Source organism: Siphateles boraxobius, unplaced genomic scaffold (assembly GCF_051911475.1).
Source record: "Siphateles boraxobius isolate OS27281-9 unplaced genomic scaffold, OSU_SipBor_1 46, whole genome shotgun sequence".
NCBI classification, from domain to species: domain Eukaryota; kingdom Metazoa; phylum Chordata; class Actinopteri; order Cypriniformes; family Leuciscidae; genus Siphateles; species Siphateles boraxobius.
This window is the reverse complement of record NW_027509097.1, coordinates 8,087,501-8,108,472: the sequence shown is the minus strand read 5'-3', so window position 1 is coordinate 8,108,472 and position 20,972 is coordinate 8,087,501. Positions and strand designations below refer to the sequence as shown.

Sequence of the window (20,972 nt, the reverse complement as noted above, 5' to 3'; positions counted from 1 at the left end):
TCTGTCCTGGCCAGACATTGACTTTTAAATGATCAACGTCTCAAGGGTCTTCCCGTGTTCTCAGCGATCTCCCAGTAATGTTTCAGCCCTTTACATGCATTACTAATATAAACGTGGTGGTCTAATGGTTTCATTCTCACCTGCAACTTTTGGGTTCTACACAAAAATCTAATAGAAATGGGCACCTTTTTAGGGAGTTTGAAAAGCTTCCAATTTAAACTCACTCCAGGTTATGTAATACTTAGAGGATTGCCATTCGTAGTTATCTAATGCACCCAGTCGTGCCAGACACCTCTTTATGAAACACAGTGTCATTAAGGTCAGTCTCATTGTGCTAAGCCAAAACAGATCCAAGAGTAATACAGCTGTGCACAATCTTCATGCTCTTTATCTTGAGGGAAAGGACTCACTAAAGGAATCATTAACCCTTGAATGCATTGATGTGTTGGTAAACATTATTACATAGTCGGGTCTTTATTGCGACCCGGATCGATATCTAACAAGGATGGATCTCTACCTGTCGCGATAATATAAAACTCTCCTGATATTAGAGCAATAATTACAGAAGAAAATGAATTAAACCTTTTTGAGCTTGGAAGGGTTCAGTACTCGGTCTGCAGTAAATCAATGAGGCATTTCAAGTTTTGCTGATGATACTTCCTATTCTTTTGTTTTCTGCCTGCAGTGACAATGAATGAAACATCACTTCATCATTGTGTATCAGACATTGTGTGGAATAAAGGTGAATTGCACTTATTCAGCCATCAAACATTCAATTATTGTTGTGCAGAAAAAATATACTTACACTGTTACACACCTCGGGTTGTTAACTTGGCGACCCTATACAATTTTTACAAAAAAATTAATGGGAAAACAGGAATTATTTTATAATTTAATTCTTGTTATATTGTAAATAATGAATGGATTGAGGAATACTAAGAAGGCTGATGTCTAACTTTAAAAAATGAACGAGGAGGGGTAGTTAATGACGTCCCGGGTCACTAAAGACCTGAGGTATGCATTTTAGGGTTAAGATTCCAAGAAAGCTCCAAATGTCAAGAACGGCAAAATAGAAGCAAAATTTCATAAAAACAACGAAACTTTGTGGTATAGACAGCCCCCAACCTTTTTCAGGAAGTCACAATGCAGTGTAAGTTAGGAAACAAGCTTTTTCCGGAACCACATGAGTCACATGGCGGCAAGAGCACTTATAGATTTGCGATATACCACCCAAGTTGTCACCTATATGAACTGGTACTGTCACACTCCACGAAAACATCACACTGGGGAACTAGCACACAAAGGGCCTTTAAGATTTCCATGATCAAACAAACGAGTAAGAATGTATGGATGGGGCCCATATAGATCAAGATGGCCTCCAGATAAGGCAAGAAGCCTGAAGACAAGCACACAAAATCTGGTAGTCAAAGGATGTGCCATTCACAGAGATTGTGTTTCAGCCTCTAAGGAAAGCAGGGCACTTAGAGAAGCAGCATTTATCCACAGACAGTGTGTCTCCTTCAATTTTAGGACAGGAGAGTATCCCCGTTTAGCCTTTCTTCATGTGTATGAATCACGATTCTCACGAGTACAGGGTCAGCCAGTTTAGTTTGGTCGCAGTGATGTCAATAGGTTTAACACAATTAAAACGTAATCTCTGTGTGGCAGACAGATGTGTTTCAAACCCCATGAGGCACTGTGTTAAATTATAAAGAACAAAATTATGGCTCATTGTGCTCTGATGTAAATGAATAAATTAAGCAATATTTTAATATTAAAATAACTTGTGTTATTTCATGCAATGACCAAAACAATAATAAAATTTAAAAAAACACAAAACATATCAACAAAATGAGTCATAATCTAATCTCAGTCTTGTTTTGACCTAAAAATATAATTGATACAATAATTTAAATGTATCTGTTAACCAAAGCTGTGAAAAATATTAAGAATTGCTCTTAGAGAATATATCTGTAATATTTTGTTTTACCACATTTTTAAACATTTGTTTTTCATTACATTTAGCTTGTTTTAATGATGTTTAGAAAAATCGAAACATTCTTAAACCAGTACTATGTAAAATAATAAGAATTATATAACAGTGAATATATCTTATATTTTGTCTCACTAATTTATTTATTTATTTTTACTTATCTTACATAAGGTTATTAATTTCATTTATCTTGTTCTAATGATTTTTTTTAATGGAAAACGAGACAAATATACTCCTTTATGTTTGCAGTATTGTAAAAAGAGTATATTATGCCCTGATCATAAAGCTAATAGGGCATATTTTTTATTTAAAAAAAAAAAAAGTAAGGTGATGTTACAGAGAGATACAAGGAGTGTGTATTTTATCAATAACTGTTTTTACAAGATCAAAACTTGCAGAGCCAAAATTAGCTAATTACAACTGCTAATATAAAATGATCAGGTGCACATAGCAAAGGAACAGATATCCCACATGATAAAATTATAGAACAGCAAAGGCTACTTTCACTTGTGGTCATTACCATGAGAATGAAAGCGACCACTGGGATACATTAGAGTGCAATGCCTGAGAGGAAACTATGGCAGATGCAAATCAACACTGGGGCCCAGAGCCCGGGGACAGCTAGCGTTACAGCTGACTATGAAGAGCCTGCCAGGTGTTCAAGCTGTTCAGGTGTCCCGAGATTTCATTGTGTTACGTAATATCGGGTGAAGCAATGTTAAATATTTGTGATTTTCTTTCATTCATTGTGAGGCTTCATGAGACGATCACCTGCAAAGCACTCATTCTTGATGGCCTTTTATCATGGCCTTTAGAGAAATGCAAATTACTTTAGCCCCATTTGCAGAGGCACTTTCTACTCGCTGTCCCAAGAACTACTTCACTTAAAAAAACAAAACAAATTGTAACCAGAAACAAAAGTAGTATTTGCTCATAGGGTTAGTGATTTGAAAAAACTATTAAACTTTACATTGAATGAGTTACCCAAATCGTAGGGATCAGAATATGGGGTGGGCTCTAAATTTGGGCAAATAGGTAACCACCTTGAATAGGTTCTCAACAAGGAGGCCCAAAGGTGGAAAACTACCCCGAACGCTTCAAGATGACTTTAAACAGACAGTACACCCAAAAATGAAAATTCTTTCATAATTTACTCACCTTCAAATTGTTCTTAACCTGTATGAGTCCTTAGTTCTGTTGAACACAAAAGAAGATATTTTGAAGAGTGTGGGTAACCAAACAGTTGCTGGTCCCCATTGACTTCCATTAAAAAAAATTCTATGGAAGTTAATGGGGACCGGAAACGTTTACCAGCGTTCATCAAAATATCCTTTGTGTTCAACAGAACAAAGAAACTCATATTTGAGGGTGAGTAAATGATGACAGAATGTTTATTTTTGGGTGAACTATCCCTTTAAAATGAAAAAAATTAATTCCTTAATAACATATTTATTAACTAATAGTGTAAATTAATGTGTTAATTACCACAATTAGTCAAAGCTATGCACTTCAACTACCAGTTGTCTGCTTTAATTAATCATTAGCTAATGGTTTGCAAAGGTATCATTATGTTATGACTTTACTTGTTGAGGCACATCATTATTAACTAGTCATTTAGTAATTGTAATTTACACATGAATTTGCACTAACAATGAAATAATTAATCATGTATTAATGTGTACCTGTATTATATGGAAGTTTAAATACAAGGCTTTGGCTCATTCTGGTAATTAACATATTAATTAACACTATTAGTTAAAAAAATGAGTTATTAGGGAATTTATTCACAATTACATATTTAATTAATAACAATTCATGTATGAACTAATACATTAACCATACAGACTCTTAATTAGTTCCTAATGTGGTAATCATTAATGAATAGCTTAGACAATCATTAGTTACACATTAATTCAGTATTATCTGTGCATTAGTTAAGCATGAATTAATGCTTATTAGTGCACCCGTATTGTGAAGTGTTACCAAAACTTGCTGTTTTCGTGCATGTATCTTTAAATGCAAATTTAGCTTTCCAGAAGAGGGCGGAGCCTTCACAGTTTGTGCCTCCCATACTCTGCCAAAAACATCTGTTTGGTTTTGAATATCATCTCTATTGTGATCACGCTCATGTGACTTTCCAGTTCTTCGTCATCATGAAAGTCTTTTATCTGCATGCGTATTAAAGCCATATAGTCTAAACTTCTGATGGTTTTCTGAGCGCACACATCTGAATCACGCTCACAGAGAGCTGGATGTCAGACGTCGCGTCTCATTAAACTAAGATCTTATTGCGCTTAAACTGTCAAACACACACAAGATTATTTTAAAAAACACACAAAGTTCACATAAACTTTGTTGGTTATGTCTGTGAACGTAAACAGTAGGGAAAGGAATCGCATGTGTCTATTAGTTTAAATAAAGTTTATTAGCTCTGTATGTGTATTAAAGTGAAATCAGCCTATACAGTACCTACTGCTATATGTGCTGTTAATATTAATCAAACAACAAAAGAAAAACAGAAAATCACTTACTGCTCTTGATTGAATCGCCTAACTTTTGTAGCTTTAATAAGAATACATTTCTTACTTGAATGCTGGTGTTAAATGCTCTGGAAAGGAGATAAACGTGGCTGACTGTGTAGTACAGCTCACTCAGGGCGGAGTCTATGCTAATAGGGCAGAGTCCGTCAGCAGTCGTGGGCGGGGCCTAAGCATTTGTGACGTCACATATGGTAGAATCTGCAAAAGGCTTGTTCTGAGACACTGCTTTCTTATGATTTATGGGGATAAAAAAAGGAGTGGTTGGATTTTTACCATTATAGAGGGGTTGTGTACACACACTGCTGACACACGTTAGTTCAAACATCATGTAAAAGTTTCATCATTTCATAAGCTGTAAAACTGTATTTGTTATATAGACTGGGATGCCCTGAATGCAAAGTGTTTTATATAGGAAGAACAAAGAGACGTTAACAGGACAGATTGGCTGAACATAAATATGCGATCCGCACGGGCAACATGAACTATCATATGACGAGGCACTACAGGGAATACCATTATAGTGACCCATCTACCGTACAGGCCTGTGGGATTGACCATATACCACTGTCACTAAGGAAAGGGGACAGACAAAAACAACTAACCCAGAGAGAAAGTTTCTGGATTGACAAACTGCAGGCTACTAGATACCCATGCCTGAACAACGAACTTGATTTTAGTGGTTTCCTGTAAACCACTTTATTTATTTTTTGTGTGTCTATTTTTACTTTTATTTGTAATGTAGTGATGCATGCATTGTTTGTAACCTTGGTGTGTAGTCACGAAAAATCTGTTCTATTAAGTACCAAGGAGGACATCTAGTGGTCTTTGTATAATACTACAACTATAAACCTGCTTCTGCCAAATGGAGTTTTTCTTTTTCTTTCTTTCTTTCCTGTTTGAAAACTGTTGACTCCCTGACAAAGGCTTGTATACCGAAATGTTTAAGATGACCAAGCCATAGCAATAAAGGCTTTTTAATCTTTCTAAAGAGAGTTTCCTGAATTTTTGTTACCATGTAAAAGGGAATTTTGTATAATAGGTCCCCTTTAAAAAAAATAATGATGTGTACAGATAAATAATTTATAATAAATACTGCAATATTCCATAAAAAAAAAACAAGAATTGTCTATTTTGATTTCATGGTGATTTTAACCCTTGTGCATCAATTAAAAGAAGTTACACATACTGTATGCACATAGTGGACAAAAATGTCCATGTCAAAACACTGTCATAAAAATTTGAAGCTTGGGAACACAGACTTAAGTTTGGTCTCATTTTAAAGAAAACCCTTGCCAGATTAATGATCCAAAAAAAAGTTATACATGTTTAAGTTTATGAAAATTTTATATATAATTTATATTTTATGAAACATGTTGAACTCTAAAACGGCTAGAAAAACAAAGCCATAATTCAAAACGAGTTGTGTTCCAAATTTGAGGTTTATGTCTAAAAAAAAAGAGCTTTCGGTAAGATTTTGTTTGGGCGCAGTAACAGATTTCCCCATTGGATGCCAGCATAACTCCACTGGTGCACACAGGGATTAGATTTGTTATTTGCAGTTGAGTTTTCTCTCTCTATTACAAACACACACATGCATACACACACATGTTTTTTTATAACACACATACAAACCACACTCTGACATCCATACCAACACACCCACACAATTATCGTTGCATAATTTATCCAATTGGCTCTATGATATCATGCCGAAGGAGAAAACAGGAATAAAGTGAGTATTTGCTTTATAAGCCAAACCTGAAAAAATGGCACCATCTGGTACATTTTTTTAAAAATTTAAATTTTGAAGCCATCCCAAGAGAATGGAAGCCTCTTAACAAAGATTGCATACTTTATAGTTAATGGCCCTGGGATTAAAAAATGCAGTATTAATGGGTTTCGATGCAGACATTTTTGTCCAAAAGGTGCTGAGAGGGAGTATTTTGTGTATCTAGTGCAAAATAGATTTTTTTAAAGAAAATGGCGGTGAAATAGTAAAATTCCAATAAAAATACATACCTGTGCCAAATTTTATGCAGTTAACATTAACACAGGCAAAGTGATAAAAAAAAAACTGAAAAAGACAGAAATGTCCTTAATGATGTATCACAACCTTGTTAGATATCTCAACTTTTCACACATTCTATGTAACTGCGACCCTTAGTGGCTCTATGAAGAATTACACCACTGCCATGACAGTGTAGGGCAGGCGGAATAAACTCAGCTGTCATGCATCTCTGCTCAGTGTCTGGCAAGTGTAGTGCTGCCTGCCGGTTTATGGTGGTAGTGGGCAGTTTCAAGGACGACAGCAGGTTCACAGTACGCTAAAGAGGGCAATTTCAGCAGTGATGGTGCATCAAAGGCATATTCTTGAGGTAAAACTTTCCTCTTTACATACCACGCTTTGACTTTGGATTTCGCTCGGTTTAATGCACAATGAGGATGGGCGCAGGGGTAACGTTAGTTAGCAAGCTAGCATAAGGGAATGGGGCTGCTCACTGAGTAAACCGATGCAGCGAACACCGGCAAAACCACATGCCTTGAAATCCAGATGAAAATATATGATGGTTTGGTGTTGATCGCATACGTAACGGAAAGCATTGTGTAGCTTAAATAAATTTCACATAAAAAGCCCTAACAACTGCTTTAATTAAAGCACACTGTTAACCGTTGCAGGTGTTGGATATGCAGTGCACTGCTTTCAGGACGAAACGCCCTGACGGTGCAGCATGCGCTCAAGCGAACAAATTATTCTTGGTAGTTTCTCGAGCTCAATGTGGTTGAGCTGACAAAGACTCAGTCAAAGAGAGTCAAAGATGGTCAGGCTAGCATGCAGCTACAGTAACGTTAGCGCGAGTCTTGACCGCAGTATCGGAGGCGCGCGCATTCCTTTCAAATGGGCGAATAGGGTTCAAAACAGGCCCTGAAACTCTTACAAATTAATCATTTTTTTAAACATGATCATTGAAAGGCGCTTAACCTTCAGAAGTCGTTAATGGTCAACCTCAGGAGGTCAAACTATATATTATATTGAGCTGTTTTATCTATTTATATTGAATAGGGTTTGCCATTTTATGTTTAACAGTTTTAGATTGAATTATGTGATTTTTTTTTTCTTCAAGATGAAATCGATAAAATGCATACAACTGAAAAATTAATGAAAAAATAAATAAAACCAAAATGGTAACAAAGCGTAAATTAAAGTGCTTAGACTAATCTAACCTGAACAAAGTGATTTGTAGTTAGTGGTCAGGTCAAAATCACAATTTAGATTGCTAATAGTTTATTAAACCTATCTGTCAGATGTCACAACATCATGACATTGTCACTCTAATGTCACCAGACTCCAAGGTCTTGCATATTGATACTGGGATTTTATATTGACATTTGGTCTTCCCAGTCTTTATTTGATTACTTTTTTTACGAGCTGGTACAAGACTATAAATATAGTTTATTTCCTCCATGGAGGATTCATTTGAAATGTGCCATGTAAAGTCCCTCTAATGAAAGGATTCAGGACACGTATAACTTAAAAAGCGAAATAACATTTTAGTGCCATATTATGTAAGTATGGTTATAGTTTACTAATTTAAATAAATTACGTTTATTTAAGTTGTATTATTATGTAGCTTAACCTATTTTTAAATATGAAGTTATATTTGATTTATTTTGATTTTATTTAATTGTTTTAACTTGAGGGTTAAACTATTGGAGACATTTTCTTCCTTAAAGGAATAGTTCACTTCAAAATGAAAATTCTGTTATCATTTACTTACCATCAAGTTGTTTCAAACCTGTATGAATTTCTTTCTTCTTTCAAAGGAAGACATTTTGAAGAATGTCGTTAAACAGACAGTGGATGTACCCCATTGACTTCCATAGTATTTTTTTTTTCTACTATGGAAGTCAGTGGTGTCCATTAACTATCTGGTTACATTATTTTGACATTATTAAAAATATCTTCTTTTGTGTTCAGCAGAAGAAAGACATTCATACAGGTTTGAAACAACTTGTGGGTGAGTAAATGATGACAGAATTTAAATTTTTAAGCAAACTAATCCTTTAAATTGATATATTATTTTGTTTAACTTCAAGTCGGCATGAAATAAATTCACCCCATTTGTTTTCTAAATGCATGATATAGTTCTTATTGTGAACAAGCCATGCAAATGTTTTTTTTTTTTAAATCCTCTGGTAAAAACACCAGACTTCTCTCTGTTGACTTATACAGGACTTCTCCATTTAGTCCGCTTAAACTCCACCCCTGCATCCTTCATGCATCTTTTCTTTTTCGGTAATTCGTTACAGTCAGATGTACTTAACAATACGGAAGGTATTCATTATTCTGTAATAGCTGATTCTTCCTGCTTGTTATTAAATTAAAGTCTTTTTTAATAACAGATTGACACATTAATACTTGGTAAGCTTCTGAATTATATAAGTTTTCATGGAGTATGTTGTTTTGATTCAAATGATCTCAATACAGTGTTTGTCATTTTACAGTTCAGACGAACAGATTGCGAGACAGATTAACCTACTGGCCCGCATTGCTGGTGGATTTACTCATCAGATTCGATTATTCTTGAAAGCTAGTGGCAGCTACTCTGGCTTACAGCACCATTGACATGGAGAGTGTGTGTATGTTGACAGTTAGGTGCCCGTTTTTTACTCGGTCACCAAACTGTATTAGAAAATGCTCTAATCCATATGGAAGACAAACGTCATTTCTCAAATTTGCCACATAGTAGACGACCTTAGATGTTGTGCAGCCAGTAAGGACGGCTTTAAAAATGTAGTAGATCATAGAGGATTTTTCCAGAGTTTCCAAGTTTCGCAGCCAAGGGCTATTTTTCACTTTGTGTCTCTGAACAGGTATCCTTTCTGCAAGCTTTGACATCTAGCCAGACTCTCTCAGAAAACGCGGTCTTCTCTTCTCCTTTCTCATCAGTGTTCTGGTCGCCTATTGGTGTGGTTCACATCAGACAATGGAGGCAGGGCTTCCAGGGTTCAATGAACTCTCGTTTAGCAGCTGCGGTGTGCCTCGCTGTGCCCTCTCTCTCTCTCTCTCTCTCTCTCTCTCTCTCTCTCTCTCTCTCTCTCTCTCTGTCTCTCTCTCTCTCTCTCTCTCTCTCTCTCCCTCTCTCTCTCTCTCTCTCCTCCCCAGGCCCGTTCAGCATGTGCTCTGCGTCTTGCTTGAGGTTATTCATTGTGGAAGAGAGATTATCCCATCTTTTTTCCCCCTTTCCTCTTGCCAGCTTGGTTTGCTCCAGTCATTCATTCAAAGACCCACTCATTTGCTGACCCACTTCCACCCTAATGAAAGCATGTGATTGAGTGATCTTAATTTCATTACAGTATTGCGGGCAAATGTGATTAATGTATACTATGATTTGCCTTTTTAACACTTAATTAGTTTTCGAGCAGTTCGGAATCAATTTTGGGGTTTATTCACATGTTTTAGAGGGGGATATCTTTTAAGGTACAGTTATGAGATGAGATGCAAATACTTTCTTTAAAAACACTAATAATTTACTAAAGCTGTTAAACGTTATCTCAAAATGAAAATCCTTTTTTCATCTAGTACATTACAATGCTGTGATGCTTAAATTCCCTTGTAGCACTTAAAACAATTTATTTAAATTTTTAGTGTTTAATTTTTAATTTAATATGAACCATTTATCGATTATCAGCAATAACATTAAAATAATTGACCTACTGATATCAGTCAGAATTTTTGCTATTGGGATGGGCTACGATACCTCATTGAGATCTGCATATATTCATAATGAGCATGCATAGCATTTCTATTGTAGCCATTGCTATTTTGACCCATTGCATTACAACAATAATCAAAACAAAACAAATCCTTAATCCCATTCTTTACGCATGACGCACAAGAGAATCAAGAAAAACATGCCAGCGCCTCGGTGTATTCGACCAATGGACTTAACTGTCCCGCTGTTGCTTCTGTAATGCCCTTGTGAGCTGCTGATGGGGTGTTTTTGAAGAAGTGCAGTCACAGGGGAAATAAGAAGAACCTATAATAATAGAGAGAACTTTAAACTGTGTGGAGGAAGTGAAACTTAGCACCTTTGAAGATCATACCATTTTTTTTGTTATGATTGATGCGCTTCCTCCACATGCCAAATGTTGATTATTACAAAGATTACCATATTGATCGAATAGTTTTTAGTCCATTTGTTAGGAGTGAGATGTTTCTTGAAGCATTGAACATGTGCAGATACCTCATGTGGTTTTTAAAGGGTACATTCTGCTCCCGTAAGTTGGCACAAGCTTTTTTTTCCCACAGCTCGTCTTCCATAAATAAGCACCGTTCGGTTTTGTTGTTACTATCACCCTTCCAGTTTAACTCTGACCTGGACAGCTGCTATATTGTATGCTTCAACAGCCCAACTTTGTATTACCTGTTTTTCCACAGGCGGGTGGCCGTAGCCCTTTAACATGACACTGGAAAGTGGACTCTCTTATCCACTGGTTAACAAATCAACAGATAAGAACAGATGTATATGGCGGCGGCGGGTCACCCAGGACATTATGATAGAGATGCAGAGGTAATAAGAGTGGCTGTGTCCTGATCGCACGTGTGCTCTGTTTGGCAACCATGAGGTTATTTCAGCTGAGGTGTCTCATGTGCTTTGAGCTGTTGTCAACACCGTCGGTTCTCTTTACCCCTGGGCGGTGAAGCATGAAGGCTGAGACATTGTTCAAATCTTGGTATTGCAATGGCAATGGTATTGCCGTTCTTCCTCAAATCTTTGTCAAAATGATCAGCTCACCTGAAACCACCTCAGCAGGTTTGGTGAGCCTTATTTGTTCGCTGTGATTGGAAGGAAAGCATCATTCGACACTCCTATTATTCAACTGCAGCTGAGCTGGAGGTTCCGTGCAGAATAGATGGCACAATGGTCTCGCATTCTGGTTTCTGGCTTTCTGTGGAATATTTTGCCGGCTGCAGGAATCTATTGTGAAAAGCTGTAATCGGAGCTCGTCTGTGCTTTGACCTACAGCACAGAGGGCGGCAATGGACTGCCTCTCATTCTCTGTTTTTCTTTCCCTCCTATAGTTTTGGTGTTGATGTTTGGCTTGAAGAGACAGGATGGATGTCCGAATGGTTCTGGGGGGTCCAGATAACATTCTACTGGCCAATAATCCCGACGCAGGAAGTGGCTGTCTGAAGCATCCCTGTGAGGACCAGGTAAGCATGGAGAAAACTAGTGCATACTAAGGCAAGAATTACTAGCCATGTTTCCATCCAAAGTTTAAGGGTTGCGAAATCCAAATAGAAAAAGGTGGAAGGAAATATAGCTACTGTAGTGTTATTTCAGTCGGACCACTTTGAGAATTACATTTATTGACAATCTTTAGATTTGGCGAAAGGCTCAGGCTCTAAGGTGCTCGAGCTGCCATACTAGACAGCTTGAGATACATCCTTGAGACACAAATCCCTCAAGCCTTTTAATAAACAAATGTTTCTTAGCATATGTTTACGGAAAGAGATACAATGATTACGTCCATAGAGTTTCTATACAGAATCCACTGCTCTATTATAAAGATGATAGGAGGTGAAGGGATGGATGGGGATGTAAATGTCTGTGCGACAGACTGTGAAGCATTTGTTCAATGAGCTTAAACACTATAGTTGATTAGAGTAGGTGGAGTAACAAATCAGCTGAGCATCAGTGGTCTGCCTGAACTACGCTTGAATTCCATTCAATCACTCAAGCTCTATTTCTTTTATGTATATTCTTGCAGCATTTATCAATCTAGCTTTGTTTATATCTGCTTTTATGAATAAATGGTTTTATGTTGTATAAATTAGCATTAGTTAATATATTAAGAAATAATGCCTGGTTCAGATTACACGATTTTTTTTGTCTTTTACGATAGTCACTGTGTCAGATTACGCGATTTTGACTCCTAAAATCTTGTCGTGTCGTGGACAAGAAACATGTCAGACTACACGTTGCTTCCTGACCAGTCATCGCGTGCCGTCTTTAACGATGCGCGTGATGTCATTGAGAAGGCGAAACTATAGCGAGTGACTTCCGGAAACGAACGTAAACAAACAATGGATGTGGCGGTGAGTGTTGTATTGGCTGTCTTGTGTTCAGAAAACTTAAAAAAAGAAAGAAAACCCGACAATGGACACGTTCCTGGATTGCTCGAAGAGGACAGTATTGGCTGTCAATCCTCAAAAGAGAACTTGAGGTAAAATATTGTTTTCTTACGAACCTTTCCTCCATGTCATAACTCCACCTAGTAGCAACTCCACCTATCGTCTCTCTTTCGTTTCGCCATTTTTGAAAGTCAACCTCATACATGTGACGGAACCCGTCGTGGACGACCGTTTAAAAAATTAAACATGCTAGTCTTTTTGTCGTGATGTCGTGAAGCATCGCAGACACGACGTAGGTTGTCGCCCAACGTTGTCGTTTACGAATCCCCACGAGACCCTACGTCAAACGGATCGTGCCAAAATCGGGCTAAAATCGTGTAATCTGAACCAGGCATAACATGATTCAACAATGAACAATGGTATATTTATAAATTAACAATAATCTATTCTAGAGAGAATAAATGCTGTAAAATAATCTTTGTTAGTTCATAATGCTAATTCACCTAATGCGTTAACTAATGTAAACAAATTAAACCTTATTGTAAAGCATTACCATTTACTAAGAATAACTTATAGTTGTGCCACTGATCTTATGTATCATTAACACTGTATGTCTCATGTAGGACAGAAGCTCCAGCCCATCTGTCCTTCATTCTGTGTCCACCACGTGGAAGGAGGGTCTGCTGAACAGAAAGAGACCATTTGTTGGAAGATGCTGTCACTCATGCACACCCCAGAGTCAGGTTAGCTTGTTGCAGCTTTTGGCATATTGACCGAATGCACATTTATGTTTTGCATGTTGACTTACTACATTTATGTGTTGCAGGAGAGGCTGTTCAATCCCAGCATTCCTTCTCTAGGGCTCCGTAATGTGATTTACATTAATGAAACGCACACAAGGTAAACATCAACCACTGTTTGCCATAGACCTGATGAATCTGAATGCTAGAGATGCACTGATTGCAATTTTCTTGGCCGATTCCAATGTACGATTTTTTTGTAAGTGTGACCTGCCGATACCGATTTTTGCAGATTTTGATTTTCTTTCAAAGAACTATAATTGACAGCAAATACAAACAAAAAACTACTGCAGAAATTAGTAAAACCGGAGTGAATGAGACAAGTGAGTGAAAGAAGGCGGGTATGCGTCACTTCGCCGTCTGAGAGAAGAGAGCGAGAGCGCACCGCTTACGTTATTGCCTGTGTTGCCGCTGGCAACAAAATGGACCGGCTCGGAATCGGAAAGACCGTGAGATACCGGTCCAGGTCGATCATGCGGAAAATCCTCCAATTCCGGTCTCAGGCCAGTCGATCGGTGAATCTCTGCTGAATACATGACCACTTCCCTCGTTGATCATTGGAATACACACTGCACATTGCTTAGTTATACACCTTTCTGTTTAGTATAATTCATTAACGTAGTTTAGTTTATAATGCGTTTTCCAGCAAACGACCCGCCCTGTGTTTACATTCAAGCATCAAATGGAAGGTTGTAGGTCTCTGTGAGGAGTGGAAAGTCAGGAAATAAATTATTAAAACTGTTTGTCAGGGGATATTATGTACCTAGATCACATGACAAGAACCAAACGTGGTCTGAGCTGGTACTGCCAATCAGGGGAGGAAATGGAGAGTCCGTAATACTGCAGGAATAATTGAATATTGTCTATCAGCAGTTATTGAAATCAAATGAATGGTTCTCCCAAACAGCTCAAATATTACACAAAAAAACCTTCAAAAAGAACTGCTAAAACAAAATCACTGAGTCAACTGAAACATTCAGACCGATTTCTGTAACAGATCAGCTGGTTCAGTGAAAAGAATCAGCTGCGTTATCAAATAATACGTCATTCACAAATAATACTGATCCAGTTCTTGAGTTCAACTCACAGACTGTATCATTCTTTAAATGATCTATTTTCATGTTCTACAGAAGGAACAATAATTTTTGTGTAAACTATTCTTTTATTGACCACGTCAATGATGAAGTCTGTTAGATTCTTCAAGGCCTTAATACTCTTATCCATAGCCTACTATTTTGTGTTTGTATAATGCAGGCACAGAGGTTGGCTTGCACGGAGGCTGAGTTATGTGCTGTTTGTCTTGGAGAGAGACGTCCGGAAGGACATGTTTGCTCGCAATGTGGTGGAGAACGTGCTTAACAACAGCAGGTACCAAGTGTTTATTAAAAAGCGAGGCGCAAATGCAATGAAAATGGCTGTTTCTAAGCAGCCGAAATGCATCTTATCATCCAGATTCACTGTAAGTGTGATTGCTATAGGCTGGAATGTGCTATCGTGGAGGTAGCGTCCGAGGGTGATGTAGATGCAGAGTCTGAAGTGGATCCCAAAGCTATCAGTAAAATTAAACGGAAGGCCAGAGGATTTCTGCAGGAAATGGTTGCCAACATCTCACCTGCCTTCATCAGGTGCAGCTTTCACATAGTGTTTAATGAGTGAAGATGCTAAATGCAAATGTACTGTTTTTTTAAGAAAATTTGTATTAATGTTATAGTGGAATTTAATATAATGTAATCAAATATCTTCTACATTTTCGGGGAGGTAAGGTTTTTATTTCTTGAAAGAAGTATCTTATGTCTTATCCAAGGCTACACTTTATTTGATGGAAAATGTAGGAAAAACAGTTATATTGTGAAATATTATTTCTGTTAATATATTTTAAAATATAATTTATTCCTGTGATTGCAGTCTGAATTTTTTAGCAGCCATTACTCCAGTATCCTTCAGAAATCATCTAGATCTTCTCTCTTTTCCCTGTCTCTTTTAGATTAACAGGATGGGTGTTGTTGAAACTGTTTAATGGATTCTTCTGGAGCATTCAGATTCATAAAGGTCAGCTGGAGATGGTGAAGAAAGCATCATCTGAGGTCAGACATCAGCACAAACTTTTCCCGCTTAGCATAGGCATTTCTTCTTATCTGCACTACCACACATACAGTAGCAACTCCCAAAACAGCCACTGATAAAACCATCAGTTGACAAATTTGCATATTGCATCAAGTTATACAGTTCAGTAGCAAACATCAAGTATTTCCACATAATTTTCATGTATATTTAATGTATTATAATGGGTGGACAATTAAAAATGGAGATTTATAATAGTTATCTTGAAGTATAATCAACATTTTACTCTGTATTCTAGTACAACGCTCCCCTGGTCTTCCTTCCTGTTCACAAGTCCCACATCGACTACCTGCTCATCACCTTCATTCTGTTCTGTCACAACATCAAAGCCCCTCACATTGCTGCTGGCAACAACCTCAGCATCCCCATTTTAAGGTACAAAGTCATAATGTTCTTTTTTTTTTATAAAAGTTTTTCAACAGTAGACAGTTAAACTGAAATGTGAATATGACGTGTGTATGGATTGTACTCCCTCAGCACACTAATACGCAAACTTGGAGGATTCTTTATTCGTCGCAAACTGGATGAAACTTTAGACGGAAAGAAGGATGTGTTATACAGATCACTGTTACATGCAGTAAGTTCTCAGAAACGTCAAATCATATTTGTATATTGTTGTTGAGACGGTTGTTTCAAAACAGATTTACAGAAAATTGTCCCTAAAGCGTTTTAAAGCCACCAGTGAAAAGCCAAAGGTGGCTGTGGCAAGGAAACAACCTAAAATTTTAGGTAGTGAAGGGGGAAAAAACCTTGAGAGAAACCTAACTCAGCTGGGAGAACCCATTCGATTCTGTCATTACTAGATGCACATATGTGTAGTCGGTAAGATATTTTTAAATGTACTATTTTAAATAAACTCTGTTTAACTCTTTAACTTTTCTATTCATCAAAGAATCCTGAAAAAATAAAATAAATCATGGTTTCCACAAAAATTTGGAGTTTTCAACATTGATAATATTAAGAAAAGGGTACATAACACACAGTTTCTGCCAATCTCATGTTAATCTTGAGTACCTATAGAGTCCTTCATATCTCTGAAGATTCTTTAGTTTTATCAGATTTATAAAAGATAAATACAGCTGTACTGATTGAAAACAGTCAAGCTCCTGGAGGCGGAGCTAAAGATTCACAAGCATGTAGTGGTTATAGAATAAACAAATGGACACTTATGGTGGTCAGCTAAACAACTGTATTTAGACACACAATACATCATTGGATTATCCCTGGATAACTTTTGATTCACTATACGTCCGTGTTGTTTACATTATATGCATTTACGTGCTGGTTACCAACAAAACACAGACATTTGATGCAGTTTTACTTACTGCCTGCGGTTCCGACTCATGACTGGGATCTTTTGTCTCTTGGACCATCTTTCCGTTTCAAACGATCTGCAAATCCAGCGTTGAACTGGGCCTTGTTAATAAAACATTTGTCACCAAAATGCCAGTCTAAAAACAAAACTTACGTAACCCGAACGAAGCACGTTGATGTGAGAGAGCAAGAGAGCTCTTGCTCTCGTTCTGGTTGATGTGTGTGTTTGCGGTCTTCTGGGAGATGTGCAGATTCAAGGAAATCCGCCCTTTATGATGTCATGAAGGGCCATACTCAAAAACTTTCCAAAACATATATGAACCCTGAACCATTGTATTTGGCACAGCACTACTCCGTCATACGTCCAACTCGTTTTTGAAACTTTGGCATTGTTTAGCGTGAAAATCCAAATCTTTAACAGTGTAAACTAGTCAGAATGCATAAAATAGCATTAGACATCCCCTTTAAGCACCAATTCAGCTAATTAGACTGATTTCTGAAGCATCGTGTGACAATTTAAAATAGCAAATGGTTATTTTAAATTGAATAATATTTTACAATAGTACTGTTTTTACTGCATTTTTGATCAAATTAATGCAGTCATGGTGAGCATAAGAGACTTCTTTCAAAAACAATAAACATGTTACTGACCCCAAACATTTGAATGGTAAATTTTGATGGAAAGAAAGGCTATACTACTTCTATAATTAACTGTATATATCATATATAACCCAGCACTTTACTATAATTTACTAAATATTAATCTCCGGTACTTGCTAAGAGAAAATACCTTAGTGTCTCGGATTGTCCATTTTGAAAAAAGCAGTTGTCTGCGTGTGGTTCTTATTTGTAAAAAACTATAGGACATTATCTTGTGATGTGAGCAATGGGAAACCGGAGCAGCTGTAAAATGGTCTGCTCTTAGTGCTTAAGTTAAAATGACACGGGGATTGTCATTGCAGCGACTGTGGAGAGGCTTGTGATTTCGAGGTGACTGTCACAGGATGCTGATGGATTACTTATGCATTATTCATGCAGTCTCCTGTTGTGCACCACATTACCACAATGGACTGCTTTAATTACAGGGAATTTGGAAAGAAAGAGTCATGGAGATCTTAGAGATTGTAATAGTCTTTGGAGATATTTAATGCACCAGCATTTATTGTTGTGTGGATCATTCTTCTGTTTCCCACTCATTTTCAGTACACAGAAGAGTTGTTGCGGCAGCAGCAGTTTCTGGAGGTGTTTTTAGAGGGCACGCGCTCTCGCAGCGGGAAGCCGTCTCCAGCACGTGCCGGCATGCTCTCCATCGTGGTTGACACACTCTGTGTTAGCAGCATCCCTGATGTTCTGATTGTGCCTGTTGGTATCTCATATGACCGCATTATTGAGGGAAACTACAACAGCGAGCAGCTGGTAAGGATCACTGTGGTTAAATTCACCTTTTAAGTCAACAAATATTGGTTAGTTTTTGTTGTTGTTTTTTTACCATAAACACCTTCCTCTCTTTGTTTAATAGAATTAAACTGCCAACTACTGTACATGTAAGACCAGGGCCTGAAGTTAACTTTTTTGACCACCAGCCGATGTGGCAGGTGGATTTAAAAATCTATATACTAAAAATGCTATATACTATACTATATTTAAAAATCCACCTGCCACAGTAACTTTTTACCAGCCAATTGTTTTGTTTGTTTTTTGCCTCATAAAGGTGAAAAATAGAAATCACACAAACATTGTTCTTTAACTTGTAAGAATACCCATTTAAGTGCTGTCAAGTTATTAACGAAAATCATTATAAGTAATAATAACTCTTAAGGGGGTCGCACACCGGATGTGCTGCGTCGCGCAGAATCACGTCTTTAAAATTCAAACACATTATTTTTTATCAGTGTACACACACCAGCGGCGCCATTCGGCAACTGTCCGCGGCGCCCAGCAACGGCTCAGGACCTTGTTCAAAATCCTGTCGCGCCACAGAGCGCCGTTTACATAGTTTTACATTAAATGTACATTTATTTGTCTCAAATCGTCGTTAATGTATATACTGACTTCAACCTGTGCTGCAATATACATTTAGTTTTACATGCATTCACCGAAATCAGCTGCTTGAATGAAAATTGCTGATGTTATCGGACAGACGCAAAAAAAAAAAAACGAATGAATATCTCAATTCTCATTGGCTACCCCCCAATGTGGCATGTAGATTGACAGTTTTACCCGCCAATTGCAAAATTTACCCGCATTTGGCGTGTGGTCAGGTGTTAATTTCAGGCCTTGTTTAAGACCATATATAAATGTTATTTTAAAAGTATCCTGTGTCATATTTGAGTTTAGAGCTATGGTGGAGGCAGTGATTTTCAGTGAATGTTGTCTTTATTTAGAGAAATATTGTTGTTGTTATTAAAATTTGTAAAATACAAATACATTTTTTTTAAATAATTTCCTATTTTTAGGATTATTTTTAATTTAGTGTTCAAAGTTAAAGCTGCAGTCCGTAACTTTTTTGGGTTCAAAATTATCCAAAATAAATTTGAGCCAGTACATAACCAGCTAGTTTAAAACTATCTGCTTGCCGTAGCTCGATTCAAAACGGTAAGCTTTTAATTATGTTTTTAATTCCAGTGGTACCGGTGGATTTCCGCGGGAAATTCGAGCATGTCTTTGCGTCGTTACGTCACATCTGTACACATAAAGAAGGTGTCTCGGCTAGTAGGCTATATTGCATGTGAGGATGTTGGAGGTGGAGATTTATAGCCTTTTCTCACAGCACTTGATATAATTAAACTTATCAATTTGATGCTGGATCCAGAAACGACAATCGCCAGGGACAACTGGAGATTCACCCGTATGTAAAATGCAAAAGACTTTGGAGTGGCTACAGAAAAAAATAGACTGCAACTGGGCCCATGCAAAAGCAAGGATAAATATCGGAAGGGCGTTAAATGTAGTCACGCAATGCTGATGTTGTTAACATTAACATTTTGAGAATATAGTATAATTTGCACGTTTTGACGTGATATAATAAACGATCGTTGGATTTAATCAGCACGATTTACTGCAATGCTTTTTTTCCCTTTGTTGGTCAGAACAAAAGTGGATGTTAGTTACTTGTTCAGATGACATTTTCAGGTGAAAATTCTTATGTTGGTCATACTTCCAAAAAGTAGAATCTGTGATTCCGAATGACACTATCCACACCGGCGCGATGACTGACAGCCGCACATTCTCCTCAAAACATTGGATTCATCCGCGCTGTGCCGTGCCGAGCCGAGGTGGCGACAAATAGGAAAAACTTCGGACTGCAGCTTTAAATATTCCAAATATAACTGTTATAATCTCAATATTGTGTGCAACCCTAGTCTACATACTACTACACTAAAATATTTTTAGTACTTTACTATTTTTTGATATAAACAAGGAAAATCCTGTTTTCATGAAAAGCGCATTTTAGCTGAAATCTTTATTTATTTTTTTCTATTTGAATTACCTTTTGTGCTCACTGCCAAATGTGTTATTGTTGTGGATGTATTTCCAGTTTTTGATTAATGTTCCTGCTGTTCCCCTCACTTCAGGGCAAACCTAAGAAGAATGAGAGTCTGTGGGGTGTAGCCTGCGGCGTGTTCAGGATGCTCCGGAAGAACTACGGCTGTGTGCGTGTGGATTTCACTCAGCCCTTCTCCCTGAAGGTTAGAGCAGCTCTTCTACTCCTTATTTCTCTACTTGGCCGAATACATAGCATATATCTCCGCTTAATGTCTGGAACTTGCTTCTCTACCGCTTTAGGAGTACCTGGACACGCAACGCAGTCGACATCTCCAGGCCTCTCTCACGCTGGAGCAGATCCTTCTCCCCACCATCATCGCTGCACAGTATGGCCTTTAGACTGCTAGCCACCAATATAATCATGTGGACTGCTGTTTATTATTGGTATGTAGAAAGATGTGTGTGGCTGATGGGATTGTTCAATAATATTTTTCTGTGCAGACCTGATCAGGCTGTTTTTAATGGAGAAGATGAGGATCATCTGAATTCTAGAGACTTGTCAGATGAACCCTGGAGGAGGC

General features: G+C 37.5%; 1 protein-coding gene across 2 annotated transcripts in view; it reads left to right on the top strand.

Moving 5' to 3' along the window:
* Window positions 1-6,725: 6,725 nt before the first annotated feature.
* The window catches only part of gpam (glycerol-3-phosphate acyltransferase, mitochondrial), a 26,179-nt gene continuing 11,932 nt past the window's right edge, over window positions 6,726-20,972 (top strand). The window contains exons 1-13 of one of the 2 annotated variants that reach the window (XM_077200561.1): window positions 6,726-6,908; window positions 11,618-11,749; window positions 13,294-13,413; window positions 13,497-13,570; window positions 14,725-14,838; window positions 14,949-15,095; window positions 15,455-15,554; window positions 15,830-15,966; window positions 16,069-16,168; window positions 18,109-18,321; window positions 20,481-20,594; window positions 20,692-20,777; window positions 20,893-20,972. The exon at window positions 20,893-20,972 is cut by the window's right edge and continues 36 nt beyond it. In XM_077200561.1, the coding sequence (XP_077056676.1) occupies window positions 11,651-11,749; window positions 13,294-13,413; window positions 13,497-13,570; window positions 14,725-14,838; window positions 14,949-15,095; window positions 15,455-15,554; window positions 15,830-15,966; window positions 16,069-16,168; window positions 18,109-18,321; window positions 20,481-20,594; window positions 20,692-20,777; window positions 20,893-20,972 (1,384 nt within the window). In that variant the 5' untranslated portion in view covers window positions 6,726-6,908; window positions 11,618-11,650. Of the gene's footprint in view, window positions 6,909-11,221; window positions 11,354-11,617; window positions 11,750-13,293; window positions 13,414-13,496; window positions 13,571-14,724; window positions 14,839-14,948; window positions 15,096-15,454; window positions 15,555-15,829; window positions 15,967-16,068; window positions 16,169-18,108; window positions 18,322-20,480; window positions 20,595-20,691; window positions 20,778-20,892 lie in introns of those variants that run through there. The other variant, XM_077200562.1, reaches the window with a different exon arrangement.